General features: G+C 32.9%; 1 protein-coding gene across 1 annotated transcript; it reads right to left on the minus strand.

Moving 5' to 3' along the window:
• Window positions 1-3,700: 3,700 nt before the first annotated feature.
• LOC129289798 (COP9 signalosome complex subunit 7-like) lies at window positions 3,701-19,031 on the minus strand. The gene is given in 10 exon segments (XM_054926565.1): window positions 3,701-4,138; window positions 4,714-4,802; window positions 5,927-6,062; window positions 6,603-6,673; window positions 6,781-6,825; window positions 14,860-14,949; window positions 15,983-16,071; window positions 17,973-18,048; window positions 18,859-18,884; window positions 18,887-19,031. Coding segments are annotated over 10 exon segments (774 nt in total). The 5' UTR covers window positions 19,017-19,031; the 3' UTR covers window positions 3,701-4,116.
• Between the last annotated feature and the right edge of the window lie 279 nt (window positions 19,032-19,310).

A 19,310-nucleotide genomic window follows, 5' to 3' on the forward strand; every position in this document is an offset into this window, starting at 1 on the left:
ATCTTCTCATGCTCTTCATGCTTTTGGAGGTTTTTTTACTTACTAATTATAATATTAATCTGTGCAAATAACAAATTCCTTTCTCTTCATTTTATAATTATCGAAACACATGATTCAACAATCCCTCCAGTCAGTAACCATGAGATTAATCTCTTAAGAAATATAAGCACCATTTAAGGATTGTTCTCTTCCAAATAATACTCTCTATATACATCTCTAAAAATTAAACTCTAAAATGATGTTTCAGGAGCCATACTACTACCATATATGTCACATTCACATGATATCTAACTTTCTATAATGACAATAAATTGTTGTTAAAGTTGCCATTGAAAGTTCAACTTTCAAAAGCAACTCTAAAAAATCATGGTTGAAAGTTTATCATTTCACAATGACTACAAAAAGTTGGCATAAGAAAAGTTGCTGCCAAAACATGGCATTCACAGATGTCGTCATCATAATTTTTTTTTCCTCCTCTACATAATTTGTTTTAATTTTTTGTTCAATCTAATATTGAGACATTTTTAGACATTAATTTTGCTATATTAATATAATTTTATGATGAATAAATAAAAAATAAGTTTTCATTTTTATATATTTTATGGTTAAATTGATACTTTAAAATAATGTTATTTTAAAACATTAAATATTTTGTATTATTCAATGCTAATGAGACAAATTAAATTATGGAGCCTAACATGTTATTTCGATTCAGTCTCGGTTATCATATAAAGCTTAGCTTGATTCGATCCTATTATTTTAGTTAGTTTTGATTCAGTTTGGTTTTAGTCGCATTCAGCAGCAAATCAAAACTAAATTGACTAAAATACACCCCACTTGAGGCAATAAATTTATTTAAAAAAAAAACTACCTTTCTGTCTGTTCTTCTAATTTAGTATACTTAAATTAAATTGTGGTCATGGTCTTTATTTTCATAGATTTTATGATTAAATTGATATTTTAACCAATGATACTGTTTATTTATATTAATTAGATATGTGTTTCTTAATTTTTCTTATCTAAAGAATGATATCTCAACTAATCTAATTTCTCAATTTGAATTATACATTTCATTTTAAAATATGTGATGTGTGTGTGTCTGTGATGCTATATAATTTTACGTTTCATACTATCTTGAAACATAAATATAAAATATTAGATAATCTATTGAATAATTTTCTAATAAAATTATCATTTTCAAATAGAAATTAATTAAGAAATTAAAATGTAATATATTCCCTCCGTTCAAAATTGTAAGGCATTTTCAACCAAATCTCACTCTCCAATAAAGTAGTTACTTACTTTCAAACTAGCCCTATCTTTTCATATTTATCCCTATTAAATACCCTATAATAAATATAAAGTTACTATCAATAGGGGCACTTTTGAAAAAAAAAAAAAGCAATGATTACACCTTAAAAGACTAAAAATACTTTACATTTTTGAATATCTAACTCCTCAAAAAATATTTTACATTTTTAAACTGAGGGAGTAAAAACTAACCAATAACTTTATTTAATAATTATTGTTAATTAAAAGTAAAAATAAAATTTTAAAACTAGCTAGAAAAACAAATAATTACAATCTAATGTACAATCATATTTATTTTTAATTATTTATTCTTTAGATATTTTTATATTATAATTAGAAATATGAATATTAAAATAAATATTATAATAACTTCAATAAATACAAAAAAATTAAAATATATAATATAAATGATATTGCATTAATTAGATTCATTGATCAGTTCAAGGCAATTTAGTGGGTGAATTAATTACCTTTGTAAGGGAAAGAAATTTCAGACAAGAAGTGTGTGGATTGTATTGAGACATCCAGAAGCCTGTGAAAATCTTGGAAGATATAGTGAAATTTTCAAGTGAGTCTTTGAGATTGGAAGTAGGTAAGTGGATTGACCAAACCATTATAAATCATAGTATTGCATTCTATCTCCTCTTTTGATCAACTCTCAGTGAAATCATTCTAACTCTTTTCTTTATTATTCTAAAAAATTAATTTATTAATCAAACTTTTAGTAACCCAATTCACTCCTTTTTCAAGTTATTTTAGACTTATATTGCCTACCATCTTTATTATGCTGACAGAAGTTACAAGCTTAAATATTATAGTCTGATAATATGGGTGGAGTGGCCCAACCTTTTCAATACATGAAATTCACTCAGTTAAACGTAAAGAGCTTGTGACTGGATTTTAGCTCCCTTCTTTAAAGAAACAAACAAGGTGTCACGTTAAAGCAAGGAAGGAGGAATCTTGACAATTGGATCACACGGTTTTGATGATAATGAACCTTGTAGAAGGCTTGTTTTGTTGAGCTAATTGCAAGAGTATAATGATAAAACAATTAAGATGAAGAGATTTAATAGAAGACTTGGTTATCTATGTTTTATATGCTTCAAGTCTTAGGATACTTATGAAAGAGTTTTGGATAACATTTGAAATGATGGATTTGAATTTGAATTTTAAATTTGAACTGTTATCACATTTAAAATTCATATGTTTAAAATTTTTTGTTTAGTTAGTTTAAAAAAATTTAAATGAAAAAGAGAGATGAATTGAGATCTAAAACGCACATGAAAAAATTGAAAATGATAAATTTATTTACATTTTTTCATTGACAAAAAATGAGAAAATATATGAGAATTATAAAGATATTAATAGTGACAACACGAAAAGAATGAGATTTTTAAAATGACTATGATGTAAAAGAAATTTAAAATTATAAAAAAATTACAATTTAAAATAAATTTAGATTTGAATCAAATCCAAACTCATAAATTTGTGTATCCAAATGAGAGATTTGGTCCCAATCCAAATCTCTATTAATCCAAACACAGCATTAAAAACTTGTTTTTCAAACAAAAATAGTTTCTGCAATGATTTTAAAATTAAAAAACTAGCACAAATGGCAATGATGTTTTATAAAGTATGAAATCCTATTTCTCATAAGTAGCTTTTAATTAACATGTTAACAGGATTGTCTTAACACGTCAGTGGCTTTGAAAACGACTTAATTTTATGTTTATGCTTCCATTAAGCGTGTTAAGTCATTCTCTTAATGTGCTACCATGTTAAAAATCAAGTCTTCTTTGGCATCAAAGATATCGCGCTAGTCACCATACATGAACAAAGGCATTCAACCCCACTACGTTTCTCAATTTTCAATTCAGCATTTTTTGCTATAGATAATTTACAGAGTTTACATTTTACTTTAACTTATATTTGAAAATATTTTTACATTTACAGATGCAGAAAATAAAAAATACCTATTAAATAATATATTTATTAAAAGGAAATTTTTAAAAATTATTTTTAAAAATATCTGGTTGAGGGATTACAGTGAGTCTGCGACACCATTTACTCGAGAATCCAAGTCTGAGGATATATCGATTATAAAAAACCAAAAAAAAACACCCTCCACCTCTTATACAAGCTTATTATCACGTTACCAAGTATTCCTAAGTATATTCATTGATAGAGTTTACTCTTTTTTTTTTTTTTTGGTGAACCAGATATAATTTTTATATAATTATTTGATATTCAGTCATGCTACCAAGTTTTTTGCCAACTACATAGAATTATACCGTTACCTGAGGTAACTTTCATTGTAATTTTCTCCATCCACATCGTTAAATCTTACTTGATAAGAATTGAGCCTATGCCTACTTTTATATTCTAAAGATTAAAATCACCACGGAAAATATCTTCATGCAGATATATTCAACGCTGTGAGTAGCAAAGCAATAGAAGCATCATATATGAATGAAACATGTAAAAGAAATCTAGCTCCAGAAAAAATTATCCGCACCACCAACTCAGCCGGTTCAAGCCCAAAAAACCTTCACGGGAACAGAATGGTTCAAGAAGTACTAACAATCCTGAAATACAACTCTAAGCCAATAACAAGTCTTTCCTTTGTTTTTCTCTCCCCTACCTCATAATGATGATGTTGTGGTGCGACAGATCAGAGCTCTATCAAAGAGGTAACATTTGTCTCCAAAAGCAGAGGATAATCTCTCAGTGGATGCATGCCATGAATAAAAGTCAGGCAAGCTTCTAACACACCCATCCATTGAGCTCCTTTATCTCCTACTCTCTTCAAGATAGTGGATGCCGCCTCCTGCACTCATCCCAAAATCATCAGTCACGCATGAACTACCAAAACAACGCATTTTCAGTTCAATTTCCTCTTATATTACATGCATAGTATAGATATCCAGGTTAATCCACCCAATTGAACTAGTAAACTGTTAAATTAATGTCTTAACTAACTAAATAAAATGCTTTGATATGACTAGTTTAACCATGTTTTAACTATGATTTTGACCATTAATTCTTGAACTAATGCCTTGACCAATTCAATGATTGGTCCGACTTTTAACACCTAAATTACATGTTATAATTCTTTTCCATTAAAAAGACAGGTCCCGTACTAGTTCCGAATTAAGAACCTAAGAGAAAAGGGAAGATGGGGTGGGAAAGCCTATTCAGTATATTTAATTAGGTGTTCAAACACCAAATATTTGAACTGAAAAAATTATAAAATGCAGTATTGAGAACCAACCAGGAATCAAAACTTAAACCACTTTTTTTGCTTTGGGTATTATTGCCATTAACTAGCATGCGCGCAACCAAAATTTTGTCAAAGAGAATCTAGTCAAATACTTTGAAGCCCATAAAGCTCTCTCAAATCACCTTTTAGGTCGGCTTCGATCTTCCTCATAGTCCATCACTCCACCAGATTCAGAGTTGATCTCCTCATGCCCTCGAAAGTCAATGTCGGCCTGCTGACAGTGTGCAACTTCTGCCACAAAGTAAGTAAGACACATCGACCAATATATCCCAGCATTTGTATTAACACCAAATCTAATCATATGATATCAAACAAGAAGGGCAGAAAAAGGCAGTTATCTACGCAAACAAATCTCATTTCTGTCTCTTCCTAAAAAAGAGTGCTGCTGCCTCCAAAGTATTGCATGGAATAAATTTTAATTTAACCTGAAGACTCTAAAGAATCCATGTGTGGCAAAAACATTTATAACTGAAGTCAGTTTAATTACCATGGTAATAATACTATAATAGTACGCTTGACAACATCCAAACATAAGGAAGTGCAAAGCTGGTTTCAATAATTCAAAAAATTTCCTGAGCTCCATTTTTTTCCTGAGCAGCTCTATATAATATTTAAAATAAAGCGGGCCAATAAAACTCCTACATGGACATGGCCATTTCTCTCTTTCAGAAACCAAGCTTTTCCTGCGATGCCAATTAGACATGCATAATAAAGATGTTTAAGAAAAAGTGCCAAAACTAAAAGTTAAGTTGATTTGGTTTTGCCAAAATTTGGAATGGCGCCATCCGTTCTATTGAGAAAACTTTACATAACGAATTACATGCGCAAGTATCTATGAATAGTAAAAGTGGAAATTGTACATCTCCCATTCAACATTACTGTCTTGGCTTTGTCATGAAAGATTACTATGAAAAAATTCAAGATAAGCCCAAACTTGCAAGTAGTAAGTGGTTCATCTCTTTCATCTTCCTCTTCCTGAGAGCATGTGAGTATGTGCAAGTGGTTGGTGGATGGAACTTAAGTACAGCCATAACGAACTCAAGACATATCTATGCTAAACCAATTGCAGAACACAAATATACAAACTACAGAACAAATTAAAATTTCTTTACAAGTGCAAGTACAGGCAATCTGTTCAAAACTGTCCTGCCTATATTGAAGGTAAAGAAGCAAAGGAATAAAAGATCAATCCCATGACACAGCACCTAATATAGGGGAAATTGCCAGCAATGATTCAAATTACAAGCATGTTTCTGACGGGTCATCCTCTTATCCATGTGAGTAAAGAAAATCACCGATATGAATGAGATAGGCATGATATTAAATTCAACCGACCTTGAAAATTAACTTCTTCACTTCTTCCGCCTTTTCTTCCACATCCTTCTTGTGCTTCTTGTCCAACTCACTCATAGTATCAGCCCATTTTATCTTTTCTTGAATTGAAGCAAGCATATTATCTGACGTAGACAACCTAGTAAGCAATATTAAAATACTAGATGTGAAGCCAACCTGTAATATTTTAAAAAGGAACTCCACGCAAGATATTGGCAACACAAAAATAAGAAAAAGAATAATGGAGATAATTATGGTTTAGAGAAGCTAAGAGAAACAGACAACCACAGCACTAAAAGAAGTTGAATCCTCATTTACCAACTATAAGTGAAACAAAAATTTCCAAGCTTGATAACTGAAAGTTCAAGCCAACTACAAGTGAGTTTGGATGCTGTACAGTCTAAAATTCAAGGAAAATAGCATTTTTAAATAAAACCTCATCAGAATGCGACTTAAAGCTTTGATTTGAACTAACCCTAGAATGCAACTTAAAGCTTTGATTTGAATTAACCCTATGTAGCAAGAAATTACATGATCCCTATCACATTACAGTTGTGAAGTCTTGTCATGTTTATCATCTGAATAGGCCATCTAAGGACGTTACCAGCTACGCGTAACTGATTGCCAAGTTGAAATATGGCTATAATAAATTTCTTCGCTACAAGAATAATTACATTACCAGTTAGAGAGTGTATGTATCATATTTCCCAGCTGACCAGGTCTCAAGTCCCTCCCTGCTGCAAATTGGACCTAAAGTACACCCTCAGAGATCAGCAAATTTTCTGAAAGAGGACAAACGCAGTGATAGAAATGAAAAAGAAGCCAGCCAAATCATGAACGAGATCATGAGCAGGGACCTCAAAACATCTTCGCAGTTGATCCAGCTTTCCTCTTACTATACCCTGATGGAACCAATAAGATTGACATTAACCATTTATTTATGATAATATTCGTTTCTATTCAATAATTTTTCTACAACATCAGAATAGTAATAATAAGGAAAGAACTCCACAAAGATAATTGCCAAACATAAGATTAAAACAGCATCATAAAGGGAAAATGAGAATCATATTAATCTCTTACAATCAGCGAGTAATCTGTAACACCATAGTATTGCAGAAACTGAAAATTAGTAAAACTATTGGCAAAATTGCAAAATAAAAAGTCAATTTGTTGTTAGTCCTAAAGTTCAACGTCATGAGTTTTGATGAGGACAAATATGATACAAATATATTAACATGGTTTATATGATCACAATAAGTTGTGCATGAAACTAATGCTTACTGTATTTATCATACACTTGAATCATGCTTCATCTCTTTTGTACACGACACTCTTTATTATGCATATAATAGGCTTTAGAAATGCTATACATACGTATAAAAACAAATTATATATATGATTAAAGGAATCTCATTAGGTTGATAAGATACTATTAAAATAAAGATTATTGAATCAAGCCTATCGTTCGACTTAGTTCTTTTAATTGTCAATGGACTAAATGTGGCCGTATCAAGCGTAGCATTTTAAAGTTCAAGCTGAGGTAGGAACATCATGATTTTAAGTGTCTAAATTTAAGTTCAATTCCTCATCAAAATTTATAATGTTATCATCATCATCAATATCTAATACGCACTCAAGTGGATCAACGACAATGTTCCTTTATTGAAATAGTTTTCTTCTAATCTACTGGAACATTGTTGAAGGCACTCTTATTTCACCTTTACCTCAATCACATTTTTCAAGTGACTTGTCTATGTAGCTAGCTGATGGCACTTAAACCATTATCACATTAGTGTCTAATGCTACCAAGCCAAAACTGAAGGTTAGAAATAGGCAACGACAACACCACCCTTATCCCACTAGGTGGGGCATCGATCGCATAATGCCATTATGCCTTCTCTTTATTTTCTTCTTCATTCTTTATATATCTTACTTGGCCCAAATCTCTTGATTTTCTTTCCCTATCTTTTGTAATCCTTTAAATCTTATGTTCCCCATTATGTCACTAACTCATTGTAAAACTCCTCAAATGCTTTAGAACATGCCCTGCTTTCTTAGTCTTGTTTTCAACCATACGATACCTTTAACAATTTTCCACATTTTTGAACAAATGTATGGCATCAAAACAATCTCTTTTATGTTTGATCTTTTCTTGAACATTTTCATTCCAAGTAAAAAATTTAATCTTACTCTCGTGAACTAACTTCATTAACCACATCCATCCAGATCCTTGCTCATTTAACCCTACATCTTGGCACCAATGTATCAACTCTAACTCAATTGAAACTATACTCAATCCATATGTCGTGTTGCTAAAGGGCAACAACCTAACATTAGCACAAAAATATATACTATCCATATTCATGTGAGATTTGACAAAGTTTTACAGTGGCTATCGAGAGCTTAACACAACTCTCCTCTATCCGAACATGGAATTGGCTACACGACAAAGTCAAACAATAGAAGTGTGATTGGAACAATGGGCTCCTTGCCTTCATACTAAATTGATGTAAAACTACTAGCAAGCATAAAGGAAGGGAGTGCATAGAATGCTTAAAAGGGGTCAGATGTAGAAAAAGTAAAGGAAAGCTACTAGAACTCTATAAATTAGTCCCTCTAAATGCCTAAGCATAGCTAGTAGTAGCCTTATGCATAAAGCACAAAGGATATTTATTTAAAAAAAAAAGCTAATAAGAAAGTTTAGAACCCTAAAAAATAATCAAATAAGTATTCCTTATTAAATTAAAACAATAAGACACATCAAAGATAACTAATTCTGATAGTAATTTATTCTTTATTAAAATACCAAATTAATGAAACATCTACAATTCTTAATCTTAATTTTAAATATTAAGTAATTAGATTAAATTACATTAAACTTACTTTTGAAATCTACTTTATCCTTCACCACACAATCAAGATAATCGTATATTATTAGAGATAGCTATGCGTTTGGACAGCCATACATATACTCAATTAATCTTAGAATATTAACTAGGTGCTTGGTATAAATAGGTATACTTCATCATTGATAAAGTGGAACTCTCTCTCTCTCTCTCTCTCTCGCGCTTATCTATTTCTAGTATGGTATCAGAGAAAAAGATAAGGATGGGAACATCTTTAAGCATTCTGGTAGAACAAACCATTATTGAAAGGATATAACTTCTTTGATCCACTACTTATTAGTGAAACTTGATGACAATAACTTCCTCTTGTGGAAGAAGCAGATAGGAAATGCAACACCATGGCTTGGAAAGGTTGCTTGGTATTTTGATGCCAATTCCCATTGAATATGCTAAAGTCACCAAACATCTAGAAGGAAAGCAGAATTTGCATGGATTTGACAAGACTAATTATTGATGTCCCGGATGCCATTATCAACAACAGAATTGATGCTGACTAGGACCATGGCAGCAAAACTTCTGCCTAGACATGGGATAGAATCTTCTGCCATATCACTTATGATGCCTCAGATGTGAAGGAGTCAATGACAAATAGTGGAGCAAAGCAAGCATATATAGGAGATGCATCAGATTTGCTTATTAAGAACATTGGACATTCAGTCACTTGCACTAAGCATCCTACTACTCTTAATCTTTCTAATCTACTCAATATCCTTGCTTAACAAAGAATCTTACAAGTATTTAAAAATTGTGTTTGGACAATAATGTTGTAGTTGAGTTCCAGTATCAGCTTTGTCTCACAAGGGATCAAACAACAAGAAAAGTGCTGCTACAAGGGTAGAAAAAGGATGGACCAAATGACAGTCTAGTCCTAAGTCAGTTTTAGTTGCTTGTAATCATGATAAAACTTTTAATAAAAGGCCTAAAAATAACATATCAACAACAACAACATGCCTTTATTCATTAGGTGGGGTCGATTACATAAATTGCAAAACGCCATTGTACTCTATCATTTATCAAGCTTTTAAAAATATTATTAACTAAGAGATCGCGTTCAATAACTTCCAGAAGTGTTCTCTTAGACCTTCCTCTATCTCTCTTAACAGAGCTCAAAATTATATGTTCCATTCCTCTCACTGGTGCCTCCTACAATCTTCTATGTACATGCTCAAATTATCTCAAACGATTTTTTACATTTTTTCTTCAATAGGTGCTACCTCACTTTTTCACATACATGCTCATTTCAAATTTTGTCTTTAGATGTATGTCCGCATATCTATCGTAACATTCTCATCTCTGTTACTCCAACTTTATGCTTTTACTGCCTTGCTACCATATAACATAGCTGGTTTGATAGCAGTACAATAAAATTTTTCTATAAGTTTATTAGGCACCTTACAGTCACAAATAACTCCTTTAACTTTTCTCTAATTAAACCACCCAACTTGAATCATATGTAAAATATCTTCACTGATTTCGTCATCATTTTGAATAATGGCTCCCAAATATCTAAATTTTTCACTTAAAATATAATTTGATCTTCCAATTTCACTTCAAATTATTGTCGACTAGTCTCTTACCAAATTTACAATATAAATATTCCATCTTACTTATACTCAGACAGAAACCTTTCGACTCAATATCCTCCTCCATAACTCAAGTTTACAATTAATCTCTTCTCTTGTCTCTACTATAAGAACTATATTATCTGCGAAGAGCATACATTTGAGAATTTTCCTTCAAATATGTTCTGTCAAAACATTTAAGACCAAATTAAACAACTAAGAACTTAAAGACGATCTCTAATGCAGTTCAATTTTTACAGGAAAGTCTTTTATTTAACCACTAGATATTCTTATGCTAATTTTTACCCCCTCATACAATCTTGTATAATTTTAATATAAGCAATTTGTACTCCCTTCTTTTCTAAGACTTTCCAAAGCACTTCTCTTGATATATGGTCATAAGGTTTTTCCAATCAATAAAAACCATGTGTAAACTTTTATCTTTACAACGATAATTTTTCATTAATTTCCTTGGTAGATATATCACCTGTGTAGTCGATCTACCTGACATAAGACCAAACTGATTCTTAAAAATACTTGTCTCAAGTCTCAACCAATGCTCGATTACTTTCTCCCATAATTTCATTGTGTGATTCATGAATTTAATCTCTCTATAATTAGTACAATTCTGAATATCCCCTTTATTTTTATAAATAAAAATTAATGCACTTCTCTTCAGTTGTTAGGCATTTTTTACACCATAAAATCACATTAAATAACTTAGTTAACCATCTCACCCCTTCTTCACCTAAACATTTCCACACTTCAATAGATATACAATCAGGTCCGTTGGTTCTACCATTTGCCATTTTCTTAAGAGCTTTCTTTACCTCCTTATTACATATTATTCGATAGAATGACAAATTTTGTTCTTCTTCATGAGTTACTAAATCCTCCAAGTTACTAGATAAACCCTCTCCATCATTAAAAAGTTTGGAAAATTAAGTCTCCCATCTGTCTTTAATTTCATCATCTGTAAACTAAAATTCTTCCCTCTTCATCTTTTATACACTTACCTGTTTTAGATCGCTTGATTTTCTTTCCCTACTCTTAGCAATTTTATAAATATTTTATTCTCCTTTCTCTGTCTCAAGGCTCTTACAAAATTCTTCAAAAGCTTTAGAACGAACTTCACTCACAGCTTTCTCAGTTTCCCTCTTAGCCATATGGTACCTTTCCCAATTTTTCTCATTATTACACAAATGTATGGCTTTAAAACAATTTTCTTATGTTTAATTTTGTCCTATACACTATTATTCCACTACAAAGACTCATCTTCTAGACCAAAACCTTTTGATTCTCCCAAAACTACTTTTGCAACCTCCCTTATCTTTTTAGCTATATCCTCCCATAAGATGTCAGCACTTCCCTGAGATTCCCAAATTCCTTTGTTCAAAAGATTCCGCTTGAAAATATCTTACTTCTCACCTTTTAATTGCCACCAGCTAATCCTTGGTGATATTATTTGTCGACATTTTTTAGTTTTATTCATAATACACATCAAGATAAGGACCCTATGTTGTGCCGTTACAGCATCCCCAGAATCACCTTACAATTTTTACAGTCTTCTATCTGTGTTCCTAACCAAAAGAAAATCAATCTATGACTTTAAGGCTCCATTTTTGTAAATGATGAGATGCTCATCTCTCTTCTTGAAACAAGTGCTGGCAATTTTAAAATCACACGCCAACGAGAAATCAAGAGTTTGTCCTTCATTGTTTATCTCTCCAAAACCAAAATCCACCATGCACACTCGCATACTAACCAACCTCCCTCTTGACATGCCCATTAAAGTGTCCAATAAAAACCTTCTCATTCTATGGTATGTGTTGAATCAACCCCTCCAAGTCCTCTCGAAGTAATTCCTTAAGACTAGCTTTTATTCCGACTTGACGCTCATAAGCGCTAACAATATTAAGAGTCTTCATGTCCAACTATCATTTTTAAGGAAATAATTGTCTTCAATTATGCTAACTTCTACAACGTTCTTCTTCCACTCTTTATCAATAATGATGCCTACTCCATTGCGTGTGCTTACTTTTTCTGTATACCAAAGTTTAAACTTTGAATATCCTTAGCTTCTTCTCCACGCCATTTTGTCTCTTGCAGGCATAGGATATTAATTTTCCTTTGAATCATAACCCCTACAACCTCTACAGATTTACAATTCAATGTCCCAACATTCCAAGTACCAAATCTAATCTTGCTCTCATGGACTAACTTCTTTAGCTGTGCACGTTCAAAATGACACGGTAGCCGTTGCTCATTTAACACTACATCCGGACGCCAATGCAGCGGCTCTAACTCATTTATCACTATACTCGAAGCCATGCAGTGTTACTTACGAACAACAACCTAACATTAGCATTATAACGTCTATTGTCCATATTCATGATGGATTCAACAAAGTTTTACGTTAATTGTTGATGGCCTAACACAACCCTCCTCTTTTACCTGAGCTTGGGACCGGCTATAAACATAGGTGGAGTCTAAAAATAACATATAACTAATTAATTTGTTTCAGATAACACCACTTATGTTTTATAGCTGATCCCAAGCTTGAACAAAAGAGGAGTATTGCGTTAGGTCCTTGACAGCCAATATAGAACTCCATCAAATCTCACGTGAATATGGATATAATAGATGTTACTTTGTTTCAGATTTGGTACAATAGGCTAGATCATCCAGCATGAACTTTGTTATGAAGGCGTGTAATGTCTAACACTTATAATAAATTTGTTGTTTCAAAGCAAGCTATCAGGGTAAATCCCACAAAAACCCCGTTTTCCCTCTTCCATACAGAATACACCAAAACCACTTTAGCTTGTCTATATGGTGGTCAGCGCCTCTTAAATCGAGAGAAGAGTTGCCACATTACATTCACTTTATAGGCACTTACATATAATTCACACGAATTTAAACCCATGAACCAGATCAGGCACCTACACATAAAATGAATGTGTAGTATCCCTTTTCCATTGGCACTAACCTTTCAGGTTTAGCAGGTTCACTTGTCTTCTTCCAACGGTTCAGAAGCTACAACAGAACAGAAATCTTCTCAGGCTCAGGTGATGAGAAACATCTAACAGGAAGTACCAGTTCAGGTGTTATTCAACCTTATCCTAATTCCCACATACAACAACAACAAGCCTTTATCCTATTAGGTGGGATCGGCTACATGGATTGCAAGACGTCATTGTACTCTATCATTTATCAAGCTTTTAAGAATATTATTAATTAAGAGATCGCGTTCAATAACTTCTAAAGTGTTCTCTTAGGCCTTCCTCTACCTCTCTTAATCAGACTCAAAGTTGTATGTTCCACTCTTCTCACTGGTGCCTCCCTTGGTCTTCTTTGTACATGCACAAACCATCTCAACCGATTTTCTACCATTTTTTCCTCAATAAGTGCCACCCTCACTTTTTCGCATACGTGCTCATTTCGAATTTTATCTTTACGTGTATGTCTGCACATCCATCGTAACATTCTCATCTCTGCTACTCCAATATTATGCTCTTGCTGTCCCGTTAGAGCCCAGCATTCACTACAATATAACATTGCCGGTTTGATAGCAGTGCGATAAAACTTTCCTTTAAGTTTATTAGGCACCTTACGGTCGCAAATAACTCCTTTAGCTTTTCTCCAATTAAACTACCCAGCTTGAATTCTATGTAAAATATCTCCACTGATTTCGCCATCATTTTGAATAATGGCTCCCAAATATCTAAACTTTTCCACTTGAGGTATAATTTGATCTCCCAATTTTACTTCCAAATTATTGTCGAATAATCCTTTACCAAATTTACAATATAAATATTCCGTCTTACTTCTACTCAGACGAAAACCTTTCGACTCCAATGTCCTTCTCCATAACTCAAGTTTGCAATTAACCTCTTCTCTTGTCTCTGCTATAAGAACTATATCATCCGCAAAAGCATACATTTCAAAATTTTTCCTTGAATATGTTCCGTCAAAACATTTAAGATCAAGTTGAACAAATAAGGACTCAGAGATGATCCCTGATGTAGTCCAATCTTCTAATTCCCACATACAATAAGAAAATTTCTCTGATTATTGGAATGTGTTAAGCTCCACCAGATTATGATGATAGAATACTTAGCCATAGCCAATAGGTTCCTTTCTTTGCAGCCTATGGGGTACAGGGTAGCTTTCACAACTTTCCCATGGAGGTTTTCTCATGCTATTGCTAGAGGGGTTTCTTAATGGATTTAAAGTGGAACTGGACCGTTATAGAATTAGTTTTCCCAATTTCTGCTTCATTGTCTTCTAATCTCTTTCTCCTGACCCTTGTAGATATTATTTTATATCATTACAGAAATTCTAGCAATAGTGCTTGTCCTTAAAAAGGGCATTTCATTAATCAGAACAAACAAATATATGCAAATAGAAATATATTAAGCACGTTTGAGCAGAAATATAACGTCTGAGAGGAAGCAATGCCTACCGCATACATGCACTCATTAATTAGAAAATCTTCAAGTTCACGTACATTTGTCACGTCTAATTCCTGCATTAGATGGTCATAAGGCAACACCTGGAAGAAAACTGAATAAGTAAATCTGTGATGACTGATGAATGATTGCATGTTAGAAGACAAGTACAACAGCTAAACCAAAACTAAAAACTTTAAGGTGGTTTTTCCCAACCAGATTATTTTCCGTATGAGCAAATGCAAGAAAGAACACAACAATGATAATAGAATCCTGCACAGAATTGAAATGATATCCAGGGAGGAGATGTTTGGGACAATAAGCTTCCATAAGTACTACAGAGCATGTAACTATAGTTATGTTGGTCAATAATCTAACAGTGAGATATATCCAATTTAAATCATCAAGAAAAGAGAAGTGATACTTTCGGTTAACCAGTAGAAGACATAAATTAAGATACAACAGATTCTATGGCTCTTGCTAAGGAGAAGTTGTTAGATTTTGAAGCTCAGTAATTAACAGGATCAATTATAATGACCTGATGTAGGTTCATAGAACAAAAACAGTGTTCTCCACACTCAGTATAGCAAGTTGTTTGACACTTTCAAGGATCATTAAGGGTGTCCTCTCTTTCTGGAACAATTTCTCAAGACAACTTTCAGTGGTTTTAGGAAGAAGGAAAGCAAAATTCTGTGGTGATTTTCTGTTTTCACAATACTATGATGTTAATTGGAAACAACTACGAGCAATTTTAAGGGTGTTCCATGGCATCTTCAGTAATTGCAGGACAGTATAATGATTATGGTCTCTCTATGATGATTTCTTTATTTGTTTTAAAACGAGTGTCGCTGTCAGATATACAGAGAGCCTCAGCAGCTTTGTTGTATTCTTGACTTCCCAGTTTCTGAGATTTGGATAAGGTGTTCCTTTCCCTTCCAATGTTCTTCACTTCTTTTAGAAGTATATATTCCCTTCTCATTTGCAATATCTTTATGTTCAGAAAATCATATTTTATTAATAAAATAACAATAAATTAATATTATTATCACTCATTAAGCCAAAAACAGAAAGTCAAGAAATCCACATGTTTACTTGATTTTTCCAAATCTATCGGAGATTTAGAGGGTGCCACCATACCTTGTTTGTCTCAGCTAGTGTAAGAACTGTGAGTTGCTTTAGCTTGAGGATCTGGTCAGGTATCAATTGTGGAAGGCGGCCAGCATTACCTACAAACCATGTTTTTCAGACAAGCTCCACTATATGATCCATAAACAGTGCATGCGCAACCCTTAAAGATGACAAATAAGACCTTTGCACCTAGAGCTATCCTATTCTTAGAAAGGTGAATATTAGAAATAGGAATTTCCTACTTCCAATTCAAATAATTTACCAACAGAAAAATGTAAAAAGAGCGTAGTCACATGAGCCTTAGTGTGAAGATAACCATTTGTTAAAAAGAGTGTCCAGGCCCATTATGTTTTCTAGTTTGTTAACCCTAATTATCTAGGTTAGACGTCATTCCTAAGTTTAAAGGATTAGAATCTGCTGTTATTATTATGTTTTATTCAGTATCATAATCTAGAGGATTTGGTGGCCTAATTCTCAGCAGCCTCCCTCTATTTATTCTTGTATCTTCTACGTCTTATAATGGATCAACAAGAGAAAAACACAGTTTTCCTCACCATTCAAAGGGGTACAATTGTTTTCATATACAATGTCAAATAACAACCTATTTTACAAGAATATAGCACAATAAGTGGAATTGCTATCAGATAACCCTAATGGTTAATGAATATAAGAATATAATAGGTAAACCAATTATAGAAATGGCCGTATTAATATTTAATAGGAAAAGTGAACCTATATTAAGGCATAAAGACCAAAAAGATGCTTGAATAGGTCAAGTCTTTTGATCACTCATCATTTTACTTCAATACATCAATTATTTCCTCAAACAACTTCAAGAACTGAGTACTACAAGAATACACACAGTTCCAAACACATGCATGTTTGTGAGTTCATAGCACTACAGATGACAACTTTTAAACTTCCAACATCATAAAAAAGATCAATAGATATGATCCTTTTCATTGTCACCAATCATAAATTAGGATCATAAGTATCTCCCTAGCATGGTGAGATTATACCTGACTATAACAATAACACATATTTGAATTATCAGCCAAATATAACCTCACTGATTGTATTTTTTCTTTTCATGTTTTTTCTGTTTTAATTAGATGAATCAGAATCTATTTTTAACTAGATTTAAAGATTCTGATAGATACCCGAGAGCAGCAATAACCATAGCAGCCTCTTACATATATTGTCCGCAATGATCAATAAACTTATTTAGAAGCTGAGTCCTCAATTGATCACCCTATCAGCATCCCACAATTCCTCATTGCCCAACAGTCATCACCAATTTCTGAGAATCCATGAAACAAGAATGCAACCTTCCTATGCAAACATTTACTTTCTAAACAAAGCCACTCATTGCAAGGTTCGCATCCCAATATCTTAACACTGATAATTAAAAGAATCAATCACTTTGCTGCACTTGACCACGCAGCAAGACATATGAATGGATAAATTTCACCTCACCAGCATATTCCAGAACTTTCAAAAATGCCACTTCATACTATTCTTTTAAAATTAAGGTTAAATGTTTAGCATTGTCAATCACTGGTAGCTCTCTTTCCATCCAAACCTTCTTTTCCTCTCTATTTCACTACATGATTTCCATTTGATTCAGCTCCACATCAACCAGAAGAATTGGTGAGATATAACAGTGGTCATTCAACGCCCATGATAAAAGAGATATGAAATGGTCGTAGGATGTTGTCAAGAATTTCAATCATCATCAATTCATGGAAACCATTCTCAGTACTAACTGCATCCACGTAAAGTTTCAATATCCAAAAGCAGCTGAACATATATGCTGACAATGAAGTGGGAACAATATTGTTACATTTTCTTCTAAGAAGCACCAACGCCAGCAAGAATAGAAAATTACTGCAGTCCCTACCATCGTTAATATACTTACATAATGCATATAAAGTAACAAGAATCTGCAACAAAAAAATTTCGGGAAGGAAAAGACAGAAATATGAATCTTTAGGCTTACTCTTATAATCACTCCACGTGCCATATGCAAATAATCGTAGCACGTCAAGGTAGACAGAATGCTCAGTTCCTTCAAGCTGCATGATTTATGAATGGAAAAACCATATGAATTAATTAACAATGAACTACTAGAAAGTACTAACTCCTAAGAAAGAGAAGTGCTGCTTTACAAGTTGTACTAACTATTACATAATAAATGAAAGCATGGGGATTCACAAGACCACCTAAGTGAAAAAACTGGTAGCCCGAAATCCCCGTGAAATATTTATATAAAAAGCGCTTTCTTTGGTAGCCCGTAGCCCACTAATCCCCGTGAAATATACAAAAAGAAATGATATCAACAAAATCATATTAAGAGGAGCCAGTGGAAAATGAGACTTCTGTTTTTAACAAATTCTATCCCCAGCTGTTAAAGTTCAAAACAAACAGAAGTACACATCTTATCAGGTCATCAACATAATACTATTTCCCTAAAATTTTAGGAGAAAACCTTGACAGGATGAAGCTTCTCGAAGTGGGAGTAGCTTACTGTTTAACAACCATCATCTTGAAAAACTTCATGAAGCAAAGGATTAAAATATCCAACTCATAGCAACCTAAGTTTTTCGACAGGGATGAAACTCACAGGTGAAGGCAATGTTTCAAGGCTTAAACATAAATTAGAAAGAACACAAACGGAAGCGTCAAGAAATTCAAGTAACTCCAAAGAAAGTGACCAAAGACCACGAGACAGTAAGAAAGAAATATCATATGTGGCAAAAAATATGAAAACCACATAAGTTAGAGGGGGGAATCTATTTCCCTCGAACAACAAGCCTTAGAGCAGAATAAAAAAATTGGGAAAAAGTGAAAAACAGGAATTCCAGATCAATGAGACATGTACGAACCTCTACAACACTAGGGACGGCCAAATCTCAGAGAAAGCGAAGAGGGAAGGGTTAGAAGTGGCTTCAACAACCACAGAACCGAGTCCCGAACCCTTGGAAGCAGAGGCTTGCTTGACGAAGTGATCGATGAAATCCGCTTGCTTTTGTTCGATATCCATCTCAGGATAGAAGAAGAGAGAAACCAGCGATTGGGGCTTGACGCTTATGCTTCTGCAGTGAAAGCTTGAGGAGGAAGGCCCTCTAGCGAGAAGGCTCTCGATTGTAAGTACCGCTCCCATGATTGAACTATATACTTGTTAAAATTGTTAAAATGTTAATTATAATTTATATTAAGTTATACTTTTTAATAATGAATCATAAATTATAATTATAATTTATATTAATTTATATACTTTTTAATAATTATTAAAAATTATTAAAACTTTTGATGATTGTGGTGTCGATCATAAAAC

Source organism: Prosopis cineraria, unplaced genomic scaffold, assembly GCF_029017545.1.
Source record: "Prosopis cineraria cultivar Desert tree isolate PC_DT_omini unplaced genomic scaffold, ASM2901754v1 PC13, whole genome shotgun sequence".
Classification (NCBI taxonomy): Eukaryota; Viridiplantae; Streptophyta; class Magnoliopsida; order Fabales; family Fabaceae; genus Prosopis; species Prosopis cineraria.